Source organism: Ctenopharyngodon idella, chromosome 8 (genome assembly GCF_019924925.1).
Source record: "Ctenopharyngodon idella isolate HZGC_01 chromosome 8, HZGC01, whole genome shotgun sequence".
NCBI classification, from domain to species: domain Eukaryota; kingdom Metazoa; phylum Chordata; class Actinopteri; order Cypriniformes; family Xenocyprididae; genus Ctenopharyngodon; species Ctenopharyngodon idella.
Genome location: NC_067227.1, coordinates 11,382,384 through 11,396,382, shown reverse-complemented (window position 1 = coordinate 11,396,382; position 13,999 = coordinate 11,382,384). Strand labels below are relative to the sequence as shown.

The window sequence follows — 13,999 nt, the reverse complement described above, 5'->3', positions numbered from 1 at the left end:
TTCAAAAAAAGTGGAGTGTTCCTTTTAGAATGAACTCAAATCCTCTAATCTGACAATACGTGCTATACAAACACAAAATATTAAATTTCTTTGTCATTTTGCTTTTAAAAATCGACATTTTGATAAGCGATACCATTCTAAAAAACTATTCAGATCAAGCTAATACATACAAGCCCAAAAATGCCTGACTGTGGCTGTTATTGTTGTCACATAAAAATTCCCAATTTTTCTCTTGTTTTCCATGCTCAAAGTGACAGCAGAGTAGTTACCAGGCAAAAAATACCAGCCAGCTTTTTCAGCCTTTGTTATCTTTCTCTGATGTCAGCTCTAACATATTCTCTTTCTTCTTGAGAAGCCTACAAACCTGTGTGCCTTTTGTTATTTCCGGTTTTCTTGTCCTTTATTATTATTCCACCTTTCTCTGACATTTGGATCTGAGGGGAATGTGTGGGCACAAAACAAAATATATCACAGAGGCTTGTCACATCATTACACAGCATTATCCTGTGTTATTAAACCCACATATTTCATATTTGATTTTTTTTTTTTTTTTTTTCTGGTTCAAATGCATGATTGAGGTACATATTATTTGTAGACATATGTTGGGATTTTTTAAGATGGACAAAATAAAATCAATGTTGCTTTTAGAGCAAACAAAAGGTCAGTATGGTATCAATCTCCCAGAAATCCCTGAAGAAATAGCACTGGTTCGTTTGCAACAAAATGAGATTACCAGCATTCCTAAATCTAACTGCTCTTTCACATCATGAAGACCTTTGAGAAACTGGTCCTTTAACAGCTCAGATCCTAGTCATAGACCATCTGGGCTTACTGCAGTCTGCCCACCAGCCACACATTTGACAGGATACTATTCTGACCTACATACTTCACAGGGCATGGATGCTCTCACCTTGATAAAGATGGCACCACCGCCAGGATTATGTTTTCAGGTTATGTTTTATTTTATGACTTTTACAGTATCTTAAAGGTTACCACATACTGGCTTGACTTGATGATCCAGATTCAAAATCACATTTAATAAACACAAGCAACAATAACGAGAAACACCATCACAAAGCATTAACACAAGACAATGAACAGAGGATGACTAAGGGTTTAAATACACTAGATGACAAGGGACTAATGACAGACAGGTGCAGGTGATTAGTTGACATGGTTACAAACAAGGGTAACTATAGACCGTTATAAATACTATAGACCGCATAAACCGTTACGGTTTCTCCAATGGTAAGAGATACAGACCCTCTCATCTCCCTATAATATATAATCTCTGAACTAACAGCAATGGAAACACAGGAAACAGGAACTGAACATAGGCACAACAAGAGAAAAGAATATCAAAATAAGAGTCCATGAAAACAGAGACAAGGTAATTGTGACAAAGGTACACTATGTAACTTTTTTTTGTTCAAAATTAACAAAATTTAAATAATGAGTCAATACATCATCAATCCTTCTTCCAAAACATGTTTTTGTCTTACCATGATTCACTATAGTAAGCCTATTATAAGTGCTTATATTTTAGACCTGATTGGATGGTTTTTGCACGAAATTGCGTATAGGTCATTCGCTCATGCTTGTCATATCCGTAAATAGAGTAAAGTTGCTCCGGCTACTTCAAGGAAGTACCATGTCTATTAATGAGTATAGCTACAGTTAAGGCAGGAACACACCAAGCCGACGCTGACGAACTAGTGGCGACGAAAGCAGACTGTGGGTTTGGCTCACGTCGGCAGCTTCTGTGTCCAAAGTTGGCCTGACACACCAAACCAATGCTCGACAGCCGACGGCCAAGTAGCACGTCTGTTCTGCATCTACGTAAGATGAAATGCCTTTCCGTACCAGCAGGTGGCAGTAGCTGAACAGCCAATCAGAATGATCAGATGCCCCGACGGACCGACGATTGTCGAACCAACATGTCGAATCGGCCGTAACATCTTAAGCTAGTCAGCTTGAGATCCTTTCCATCTACACTGGTTATATCTCTTAAGCCTAGTAGTGAATGTTTTATGATAACCATATTCATCCACACAGTCACACAGAGCCAAAGCACAACCAATGTTCTTCCACAAAATGCATGCAGTTTTGTTTTAAAAGTTATTTTACCGATCTAAGCACATGGTCTGAAGCACATGGTGCAGATGCACTTAGGGCGTCCAAATCTACTTTTGCTAGTTTAACGACGGAAAAAATGGTCGGCACGCCATGCGCATGGTCCAAAAGGGTGTGTTTTGAGTGTAACGTGCAATAAACCAATCAGAGTATCATCTCCCATTCCCTTTAAAAGCCAGGTGTGCTTGCACCATGGCGGATTTGCTATTTACATGGTGAAATATAGACACCCTCAACCTGACGAGTCAGTTTAAATACATGTTTGTATTGCCACGATTGGTCAAATAATTAGCCAATTTCATTCATCATTACTGCAAATAGGTAATTCTGATACATGCAATGACTATCCATTATGACATGTTGGTATTTTTATCTTTATGCCACAATAATAATCTTTTATATTGTAATCATTTATTTTTAATATTTGGCATGTTTTTGTGCTGCTGCACATCCCCGTGTGTGTAACAAGCAGAGTGTACGACCGTTGTGCTCCCGCCTGTATTTAATGTGAACTTGTAGTGTACTTCAAATTTTAAAAAGTAGATATTTTCAAAAAATATACTTGCAGAGAGTATATCAATGAAATAAAAGGCTACTTAAGAGTAATTAAAGAGAGTATATTTAATGTTTTATTTTTATCTGTAAATAACATACAATTAAGTCTCTCAAAACATTACAGTTTTAGTAGTACAAGTATATTCTTTTAAAGTGTATTATTCCTGTAAAAAGTGCTTTAGTTATGCTAAAGTCTTTTTCACAAGGCATGAAACATACTGAAATGTTTAAGATCTAATTTAGCATCATTTCAGTCTGATCGTAAAGGTTTGTGTGACACATTTCAGTGCTGATTGTTTTGTGATATACAGTTAGTCTCAATGCAATGCTGCATATGCAAAGATATTTGTGCACTGCTGAAATTAAATGTAGTGTGATAAGTGAAATTTTTTATGTAGATTTAACAATTTGATTTATACTTAACATTTAGAGGTAAATGTAACATTTCAATTTCAAATGCCAAGGTCATGGGTTCAATTCCCAGGGAATGTACTGTATTGCACTGATAAATGTATACTTTAAATGCAATGCAAGTCCCTTTGCTTAAAAGCATCTACCAAATTCATAAATGTCAATTTACACCAACATTTACGTTTTGCTAAATAATTAAAAACATCAAGGAAGGTTTTTTTCTGTATAGAAACTATATTGAATATACCATAGAATGGTATAAAAATAGGAATCGGGGGAATCATGGCCATATCCATCATGATTACTAAAATAGCATCTGTATGTCAGAGTTCATGGTATCATCCCCCTCCTGGTAAACATCACTGCTGTTAAAGCAGATTGAGTGTGTGTATATGACACCACAGCCAAGGGTGTATGTGTATGTTTACAGCTGGGCTTATGATTCTAGTGGGAATATGCTAATTACCTTAATACAGAGTGCAGGTTGCAGATGTTCAGGTCCCAGCTGGGGATCCTTCATTTGTATACAAGCACATATGCTATTTCAAGTGATATAAGAGGGTGTCTTTATATTAATGAATAGATGTTGAATGAGAGACAGGTTCAGTTTAATAGCCAAACACCTTTCTCTGTAGATGATTGTGAAGCTGTTTCTATATACAGACAATGGCTTTTAAGTTGGTGTGAGTTACATATTATAGATGTACAAAACATTATTAAAAGTTAGCTTACCCTTTATCCTAGCTTACCCTTTGTCCTTATTACATGTTACATGTAGTTGGTGTAGTAAATATGAATGATGCATAATTACATGCAAATAATCCTAAACCAAACCCGGTAACACTTTATTTTACAGTGTCATTGTTACATATGTTACATGTAGTAACGATAGTAATAACTATAAATGATGCATAATTACATGCAACTAACCCTAAACCAAACCCTACATGTAGTTACTACTCCGTCTTAATACTAATATTACTCAGTACTTAAAGGTGCAATATGTAAGAATTTTGCAGTAAAATATCCAAAAACCACTAGGCCAGTGTAATATATTTTGTTCACTTGAGTACTTACAATATCCTAAATGTTTCCAACTATTTGTAAATCGTGAGAAAATTGCAATTTTAACCAAGGCTCCGGGACGTGTGAGGAGTCGCCTGTCAATTGCGTCATACCTGCGTTACCCTCGGTTTCCGGTTTTATTTTGTAGAAACCATGGAAACACCAAAGACGCTTTAATATATTACATGTTTTAATAGACAAGGGAACAACTGTTTTGATATATTTATAGACAGAAAACTAATTATTGTTATATAGCTCAACACATTTAGTCTTATTGGTTAAATCTAATTTTCTTGATTTTTTTTGCGAGTACCATGCTTTACCATGCCTCAGAGAAAAACACTATTTTGTCAAGTAGCTAACATAGCATAATCAGATGCAGCTTTATTTTTAGTAACAGTAATACAGAATTTTCTCCATCATACAATACGTTTTAAAATTAATTGCATGCCATTTATCAACATAAGCCATCCAGCATTTAATATGATATTCTAATATCGATCTAGCTTACTGCAGTGTGCAACAGTGTTTCACAGCAGCTCCCGAGCGAAAGCAGAGTAACGTTATAACATCATTTTCAACACTCTCAAATGTTTCTAATATGATAAACAGAGCTGCGTTACCTCATACTCATGACCGGAAAAGTGGAAGCAGCGCCGGCGACTGTGGCATAATAAAAGTTCCGCTGCGGCATGTGTTGCGCAATCGCTCCAGCAGCCTCGTTAAGCTCCCACAACACTCGATCCTGCTCTGCTTCATACTACAGTAACGTTAATAATCAAATCCATGAACATGATTTCTTGCTGAGTCCTATCCTGATTTATTTCCACCGGCTGTGAGGTGAAGACCACATGTCCCAAGATTTCACGCTCAAACTTGGCGTCATCAAGCTACGCCTTTGTTTTGAATAGGCCAGAACATTCTACATATTGCACCTTTAAATGTTTAATTACAGTCTAACAAGACACCTCAAAATAATATGTAACCCCAAATCCTTACCCTAATCTTAACCCTATTACATTAATTATTATTACTCAGTACTTTTGGAGTAACTGAAACCATTGTCCAAAGCAATGACGTTTAATAAGCGATTCAGCGATGATGCCCATCTTTGACTGTGTCAGCGTCTATTTAGTGCTCACAACATGGATAAAATAAACATGTCAGCAGTGACGTTTTTCACTGTGAACAAAAAGGATGCTGAAGTAGCAATATGTAAAAATTGTAAAATAGATATATTGCTGTTCCCAAAGAACGTCTATTTTAATTTTTCACCAGACAACACAACACCCTGAACAGCATACAATTATCTAATTACCTGAATGTAATTACCCAAATGTATTTTTGGTTTTCAGCTAAATGAAAATTGTAATTTCAGTTTTGGTGTTTCGATAAAAAACTGATTTCAGTGCATCAGTACTTATGCTATGAAGCAACAATAAATGTTAGTGATCTAGTTTGTCAGAAGACATTTCAGAGTTCAGACTACAAGCCGACAAAACTGTCCAGTCAACTCTTTCATAAGTTCACTTGGGTTTTGTTTGTCTGTGCACTTTTGTCAGGCCCTGGTGTCTTCACCCCATGGGTAGTGGCACAGATGACAGAGGCATCGATCAAAGCATGACATTGAAGCCAATCAACAGAGGAGGTTTACATACCGATCTGTCTCTATGGATTAAATGTACTGCTCTGTCTCTTGGATGCTGACCCTGCTTACAGTACATTTCACAATTGACACTGAAGCGATTTCCTTTAGACTGTAGAATGAGGAAAACTTGGTATTGCTTTTTAGCTGAATCAAATTTGTGAGGAAATATACACAAACAAACACCACATACACACTGCAAAGTTTTGTTTTGGGAGTGACAAACACATTTAATCACCACAGTGAACCTCTTATTTTGAGTGTCTGGAATACAAAAGTCACTTACAAACCCGTGATTACTGATATAGTGATAAATACAGCAATGTTTAGGCATCTAGTGTCTGTACAAATAAATGGTGAGAGTTAACGCAATTAAGAGTGCCCAAAAAGTTTTAGTTTTAACATTTTGTTTAAAACTCAAAATGTGTAATGTTCTTAGAACTAAAGTTCTTATTTCTCGGTCCTGGAGGGCCACTGCCCTGTAGAGTTTAGCTCCAACCCTAATCAAACACACCTGAACCAGCAAATTAATGCCTTCAGGATTACTAATGCTACAGGCAGGTGAGTTTTATCAGGATTGGAGCTAAACTCTGCAGGGCAGTGGCCCTCCAGGACCAAGTTTGCCCGTCCCTGACATAGACATTAATATGGAGTTGGTCCACCCTTTGCAGCTATAACAGCTTCCACTCTTCCGGGAAGCCTTTCCACAAGATTTTGGAGTGTTTCTTTGGGAATTTTTGCCCATTCATCCAGTAGAGCATTTGTGAGGTCAGGTGCTGAAGTTGGACGAGAAGGCCTGGTTTGCAATCTCCATTCCGGTTCATCCCAAAGGTGTTTGATGGGGTTGAGGTCAGGACTCTGTGTGGGCCAGTCAAGTTCTTCCACACCAAACTCATCCAACCATGTCTTTATGGACCTTGTTTTGTGCACTGGGGCACAGTCCTGCTGCAACAGACCTTTAACAAGGCTGCAACTGTTCCCACAAAGCATAGCATTGTCCAAAATGTCTTGGTATGTTAGAGTATAGGATTTCCCTTCACTGGAAGTAAGGTGCCCAGGCAAACCCCTGAAAAATAGCCCCATATCTTTATGCCTCCTCCACCAAACTTTACAGTTGGCACAATGCAGTCAGGCAGGTAACATTCTCCTGGCATTCGCCAAACCCAGACTGCTAAACAGAGAAGTGTGATTTGTCACTTCACGGAACACGTTTCCACTGTTCCAGAGTCCAGTGGTGGCGCACTTTTCACCACTCCATCCGACACTTGGCATTGTACTTGGTGATGTAAGGCTTGCATGCAGCTGCTCGGCCATGGAAACCCATTCCATGAAACTCCCACCGCACAGTTTTTGTGCTGCCAGTGGAAGTTTGGAACTCTTCAGCTATGGAATCAGCAGAGCGTTGGCGACTTTTACACACCATGCGCCTCAGCACTCGGTGACCCCGCTCTGTGACTTTACGTGGTCTTCTGCTTTGTTGCTGCTGTTCCTAAATGCTTCCACTTTACAATATTATCACTTATAGTTGACTGTGGAATATCTAGCAGGGATGAAATTTCACTGACTTATTGCAAATGTTGCATCCTATTACAATACTATGCTTAAATTTACTGAGCTCTTCAGAAGGAACCAATTTTTCACAAATGTTTGTAAATGCAGACTGTGTGGATGGGTGCTTAATTTGATACACCTGTGTGCAATGGGTCTGATTGAAACAGCTGAATTCAATAATTATAAGGTGTATACCAATACTTTTGTCCATATACAGTATCTCACAGAAGTGAGTACACCCCTCACATTTTTGTAAATATTTTATTATACCTTTTCATGTGATAACACTGAAGAAATGACACTTTGCTACAATGTAAAGTAGTGAGTGTACAGCTTGTATAACAGTGTAAATTTGCTGTCCCCTCAAAATAACTCAACACACAGCCATTAATGTCTAAACCGATGGCCACAAAAGTGAATACACCCCTAAGTGAAAAAGTCTAAATTGGGCCCAAAGTGTCAATATTTTGTGTGGCCACCATTATTTTCCAGCACTGCCTTAACCCTCTTGGGCATGGAGTTCACCAGAGCTTCACAGGTTGCCACTGGAGTCCTCTTCCACTCCTCCATGACGACATCACAGAGCTGGTGGATGTTAGAGACCTTGCGCTCCTCCTCCTTCCGTTTGAGGATGCCCCACAGATGCTCAATAGGGTTTAGGTCTGGAGACATGCTTGGCCAGTCCATCACCTTTACCCTCAGCTTCTTTAGCAAGGCAGTGGTCGTCTTAAAGGTGTGTTTGGTTGTCGTTATCACGTTGGAATACTGCCCTGCGGCCCAGTCTCCGAAACTGTTTGCGGGCTTTCTTGTGCATCATCTTTAGAAGAGGCTTCCTTCTGGGACGGCAGCCATGCAGACCAATTTGATGCAGTGTGCGGCGTATGGTCTGAGCACTGACAGGCTGACCCCCCACCCCTTCAACCTCTGCAGCAATGCTGGCAGCACTCATACGTCTATTTTTCAAACACAACCTCTGGATATGATGCTGAGCACGTGCACTAAACTTCTTTGGTCGACCATGGCGAGGCCAGTTCTGAGTGGAACCTGTCCTGTTAAACCGCTGTATGGTCTTGGCCACCGTGCTGCAGCTCAGTTTCAGGGTCTTGGCAATCTTCTTATAGCCTACGCCATCTTTATGTAGAGCAACAATTCTCAGAGAGTTCTTTGCCATGTGGTGCCATGTTTAACTTCCAGTGACCAGTATGAGAGAGTGAGAGCGATAAAACCAAATTTAACACACCTGCTCCCCATTCACACCTGAGACCTTGTAACACTAACGAGTCACATGACACCGGGGAGAGAAAATGGCTAATTGGGCCCAATTTGGACATTTTCACTTAGGGGTGTACTCACTTTTGTGGCCAGCGGTTTAGACATTAATAGCTGTGTGTTGAGCTATTTTGAGAGGACAGCAAATTTACACTGTTATATAAGCTGTACACTCACTACTTTACATTGTAGCAAAATGTCATTTCTTTAGTTTAGTCACATGAAAAGATATAATCAAATATTTACAAAAATGTGAGGGGAGTACTCACTTCTGTGAGATACTGTAGTGTATGCTTTCTGTATAATTACAGAGATCATTTCATTCAGTTATAGTATGGCAACTGTATTTAGCTGCAATGGGTATGTGGCTATTTACACACACACAGACACGGTTTTAATGCTTCCAGGGGACATTCCATGGTCATAATGACTTTTATACTGTACAAACTGTATATTCTATCCACTAACTCTTCCCATCACAGAGAACATTCTGTATTTTACATCACTTAGTATGATTTCAAAGCTGTCTTCTCATTGGGGACCAAAAAAGGACAAGGATTTCGGATATTGCCATCTTTGTGGGGACATGTGCAAAATAGCAAACTATAAATAGAAACCTATATAATGGTAATGCGCAATGATAGTTTCATTTTGCTGTTTTTCTTGCTTTCATATATCCAGTAGGAGAAATAAACCTATTTAGTGCTGAATAGAAAACAGAATGACTTTGAATAATAATTCAATGAATGTTCAAATTGAAGCTTTCAGCCAGAATAGTCTTTGTGTTTCGTAAACCGTGTCATTTCAGAAGTCTTGTTTTCTCTTCATTGGTGTTTTAGGTGGTTCGGCTGGAGCGAGCAGTGCCCCCGCCCCCACTTCATCCCCCAGCCAATCACGAGAGTCAAGCGGAGGAGACGGCAGTGCCTTGGAGAATGGGCTCGGACCCCGTAGAGGTGCACGGGTGACAGGGTCGGAAAACTGGGAGATGATGTACAGTGACTCAGGGAATGCCTATTACAAAGAGTAAGAAGATTAATGATCACTATATGAATGATTTATATTGTTAGTATAAAGTGTAGCATATACTGTTGGGACCATATGTTTTAGAGCACTAAAAACACAGCTGATTTTGCTTTAGGACCCCAATTTTACATTGGACATCAAGGGATCGTTCATCCAAAAATGCATAACATAAAATAAGATATTTTGAAGAATGTTTCTTCTGTTTTTGTCTGTACAATGAAAGTCAGTGGGGTCAGTTTTTGTTTTCAAGCGGCACTTAACATATACAAAAATTGTTTATTAATATTGCTAAAAAAAGTCTGTTAAATTTAAATCTATTTTTTTTTATGCGGTTTAGGTCAAATATTATTGAACTTGCATAGTTTTGATCATGTTTTTTTGAGGATGAGGGAATGTCACAAAACCTGTGCTGGTTATTGGCTTCAATCAATAGACAAATGAATTTGCAGCTCAGTATGGTAGACTCTGATTGGACACACAGTCAAGAGATATGGAAATATTTTCACCTCCATTTAAAAATTAAGACTTTTTTGCTATCTTAAAGGAATAGTTCACCTAAAATTGAAAATTCCGTCTGCTGGAAGCAATTTATTATAGTTTATAAAGTTTTAAATATGGATATTTTTCTTACAAATACCCATCGCTTCACTTCAAAAGGCCTTTATTAACCCCCTGAAGCCATATGGATTATATTTATGATGGATGGATGCATGTTTTTGGGCTTCAAAATCTCACACTTCCTTTACTACCATTATAAAGCTGGGAAGAGCGAGAATATTATTTAATATAACTCCGCTTGTGTTCATCTGAAAGACGATAGTCATATGCACCAAGGATGGTTGGGGGTGAGTAAATCATGGGATAATTTTCATTTTTGGGTGAACTATCCCTTTAACTATGCACAATTATATGATTAACTGCTTTTTATTATGTAGCATGGTTTTCTATTAGAACAGACCTGCAGCCCATCACTTATAAAACCATATGAAGTATATAATTAAAAACCTCAACCTGTCATAAATTTATTAGCAGCACAATTATTTTAAGTGTGATGTTTACAGTCATGGACAGTGGTGCTTTAAATGACTGTCCTATTTGACAACACTGACCTCTTGTGTTATGTGTTTGTCCTGCAGCCATCATCTAAAGCCATCCTCTTGGCTTAATCGCCGAACTCACAGCAGAGAGAATGTCTGTATGACAGAATGTAAGATTCTATTCTATTCTATTCTATTCTATTCTATTCTATTCTATTCTATTGCCTTTTTTTCCATTGGGGTTTAAGTCATGTAACAGTTTTAGATGTAAATAACAATAAATATTTAGTATATGCACTGTATAAAAGTTATAGTCCATACTTTTTTATCTAGGGAGCTTTTATTACCTTGATTTAAAGACAGATGTTCATGCAGCTACATGACTCTTTTATAAAGGGTTTATAGGGTTTGTCACATTGTGATTTTAATGCCAAATGATAAAAGGCACACTTTTAATCGTCATCGAAGTTTAAAATGCATGAAATATCACCCACGAACAAAACATCTTTCCCTTCTAAAAAAGCAATCAGAAATGTGGGTAATTCTTCAACTTGCTACATTGATCAATTCAGGTAGTAAAATTTATATTTTAAAACTACCTATGAACGGGAGGTTTGACATGTTCTTAACCCTACAGTATAAACCCTACTGTATTATATTTGATACACAGTTTTTCTAAGCCCTAAAAGTTTTACTGAAAAACCTGCTGTAGACAATCTACTATGTGCCCTCTGTCATCTGATTGATAGTTTATACTTTTTAGCAAGTAAAATGCCTTTTAGTATAGGCCATGGTACACGTGTCTTTCTGCTGTAAAATATATACTGATTTGTATTAAGTAAAAGAATAACTTTTATATTGCTAGTAATATTTCAAGATGAACATTTACTGGACTGAAGCAATTAGTTTACCCGATTATCCATACAATATTGTTTTGTTTTTTTTGAAAAATCATATTAAAATGTGAGTATCAAATCCATATTCTTCTATATCATACTTTATCAGTCATAAAGGCCTGATGTATCAAATATCATACGCAACAAATACACATACGTAACTTTTTTTTAAAATATTTATATTTTAAAGTACTTAAGGTTAAGTATCTGTACTTGTATAACATGATGTGTGATAACAAATGAGATTTTGAAGAATGTACTGGTCATTATTTTGATGAAATTACAAAGAATTGAAGACTGAAAACAAACCTTTTTTAGATGGGATTGGAAATATATAACATTGTTAACTTTTCCTTAAATAGAATTCTTATGTCATGTCAAGAAAACGATAATCTGCTGACCAGATAAATCATTTCAGACACTCATTTTGTAAACTGTATATTTAATTTATAAATATATTTAAAATATATATATATATATACAGGTGCTGGTCATATAATTAGAATATCGTGAAAAAGTTCATTTTTTTATTGTAAATTATTTTAAAAAATGAAACTTTCATATATTCTAGATTCCCTACATGTAAAGTAAAACATTTCAAAAGTTTTTTTTTTTAAATTTGTTGATTAGAGCGTACAGCTCATGAAAGTCCAAAATCCAGTATCTCAAAATATTAGAATATTTACATTTGAGTTTCATTAAATGACCGTCCCTACAGTATAAATTCCGGGTATCTTTTGTTCTTTGAAACCACACTAATGGGGAAGACTGCTGACTTGGCAATGGTCCAGGAGACAATCATTGACACCCTCCACAAAGAGAGTAAGTCACAGAAGGTCATTACTGAATGGGGTGGCTGTTTACAGAGTGTATATCAAAGCATATTAAATGCAAAGTTGACTGGAAGGAAGAAATTGGGTAGGCAAAGGTGCACAAGCAACAGGGATGACCGCAAGCTTGAGAATACTGTCAAGTAAAGCCAATTCAAACACTTGGGAGAGCTTCACAATGAGTAGAATGAAGCCGGAGTCAGCGCATCAAGAGTCACCACACTCAGACATCTTCAGGAAAAGGACTACCAAGCCACTTCTGAACCAGAGACAACGTCAGAAGCATCTTACCTGGGCTAAGGAGAAAAAGAACTGGACAGTGAACAGTGGTCGAAAGTCCTCTTTTCAGATAAAAGTAAATTTTGCATTTCATGTTGAAATCATGGTCCCAGAGTATGAAGGAAGACTGGAGAGGCACAGAATCCAAGCTGCTTGAAGTCTAGTGTGAAGTTTCTGAAGTCAATAATGATTTGGGGGGGCCGTGACGTCTGCTGGTGTTGGTCCATTGTGTTTTATCAAGTGCAGAGTCAATGCAGCCATCTTCCAGGAGATTTTGGAGCACTTTATGCTTCCATCTGCTGACAAGCTTTATGGAGATGCTGATTTCCTTTTCCAGAAGGACTTTAGCACCTGCCCACAGTGCAAAAACCACTTCCAAGTGGTTTGCTGAGCATGATATTACTGTGCTTTATTGGCCAGCCAATATGCCTGACCTGAATCTATGGGATATTTTCAAGAGAAAGATGAGAAACAGTCGATCCAACAATATACAGATGATCTGAAGGCTCAATAGTGCCTCAGCAGTGCCACAGGCTGATCACTTCCATGCCACACTTCACTGATGCTGTAATTTGTGCTAGGAGCAAGTCATTTGCTGTAATATGTCCTGCCGATCAAGTATTGAGTGCACAAAAGAACATACTTTAAAGAACTTGAACTTTTCTGTTTTGCAAATCCATTTTTTGATTGATCTTAGGAAATATTCTAATATTTTGAAATACTGGATTTTGGACTTTCATGAGCTGTACGCTCTAATCATCAAAATTAAAAAAAAAAACTTTTGAAATGTTTTACTTTACATGTAGGGAATCTAGAATATATGAAAGTTTCATTTTTAAAAATAATTTATAATAAAAAAATGAACTTTTTGATGATATTCTAATTATATGACCAGCACCTGTATATATATATGTGTATATATATATATACTTTATATTAATATTTAAAAGAATAATAAATAAAATATAATGGAAATAAATCATCTTAAATACCTTAAATAATAGTGGTTTAGTACTCTTTAATAAGAAAAGAGTACAAATGTTTGCAAAGTGTACTACAAAGTTATTGCATTTGAAGTCTGTTTCTGAAATGCAGTACATCATTGCTGACTGTAGAGGGTGGTATAACTGTTTGTTATAGGAACAAGATGTCATTACAGCTTCAAAATTCCATGCTTGCTTTTGATGGTTGTTTTTACATTTTGTGCTGTAAAGTGCTGCATGTGAATCTGCTGTTTAACATACGCTTGAACAGTATGTGCTCAGACATGCAAATGCTTACCTCTGTCTGTACTTCTACCTCTCT

At 37.2% G+C, this 13,999-nt stretch overlaps 1 protein-coding gene across 5 annotated transcripts in view; it reads left to right on the top strand.

The window, feature by feature from the left end:
* LOC127517122 (membrane-associated guanylate kinase, WW and PDZ domain-containing protein 2-like) overlaps positions 1–13,999 on the top strand; it is a 105,425-nt gene that overhangs the window by 52,515 nt on the left and 38,911 nt on the right. For all 5 annotated transcript variants that reach the window (XM_051902340.1, XM_051902339.1, XM_051902338.1 and 2 more), the window contains exons 6-7: positions 9,469–9,652; positions 10,789–10,859. In XM_051902340.1, the coding sequence (XP_051758300.1) occupies positions 9,469–9,652; positions 10,789–10,859 (255 nt within the window). The remainder of the gene's footprint in view (positions 1–9,468; positions 9,653–10,788; positions 10,860–13,999) is intronic.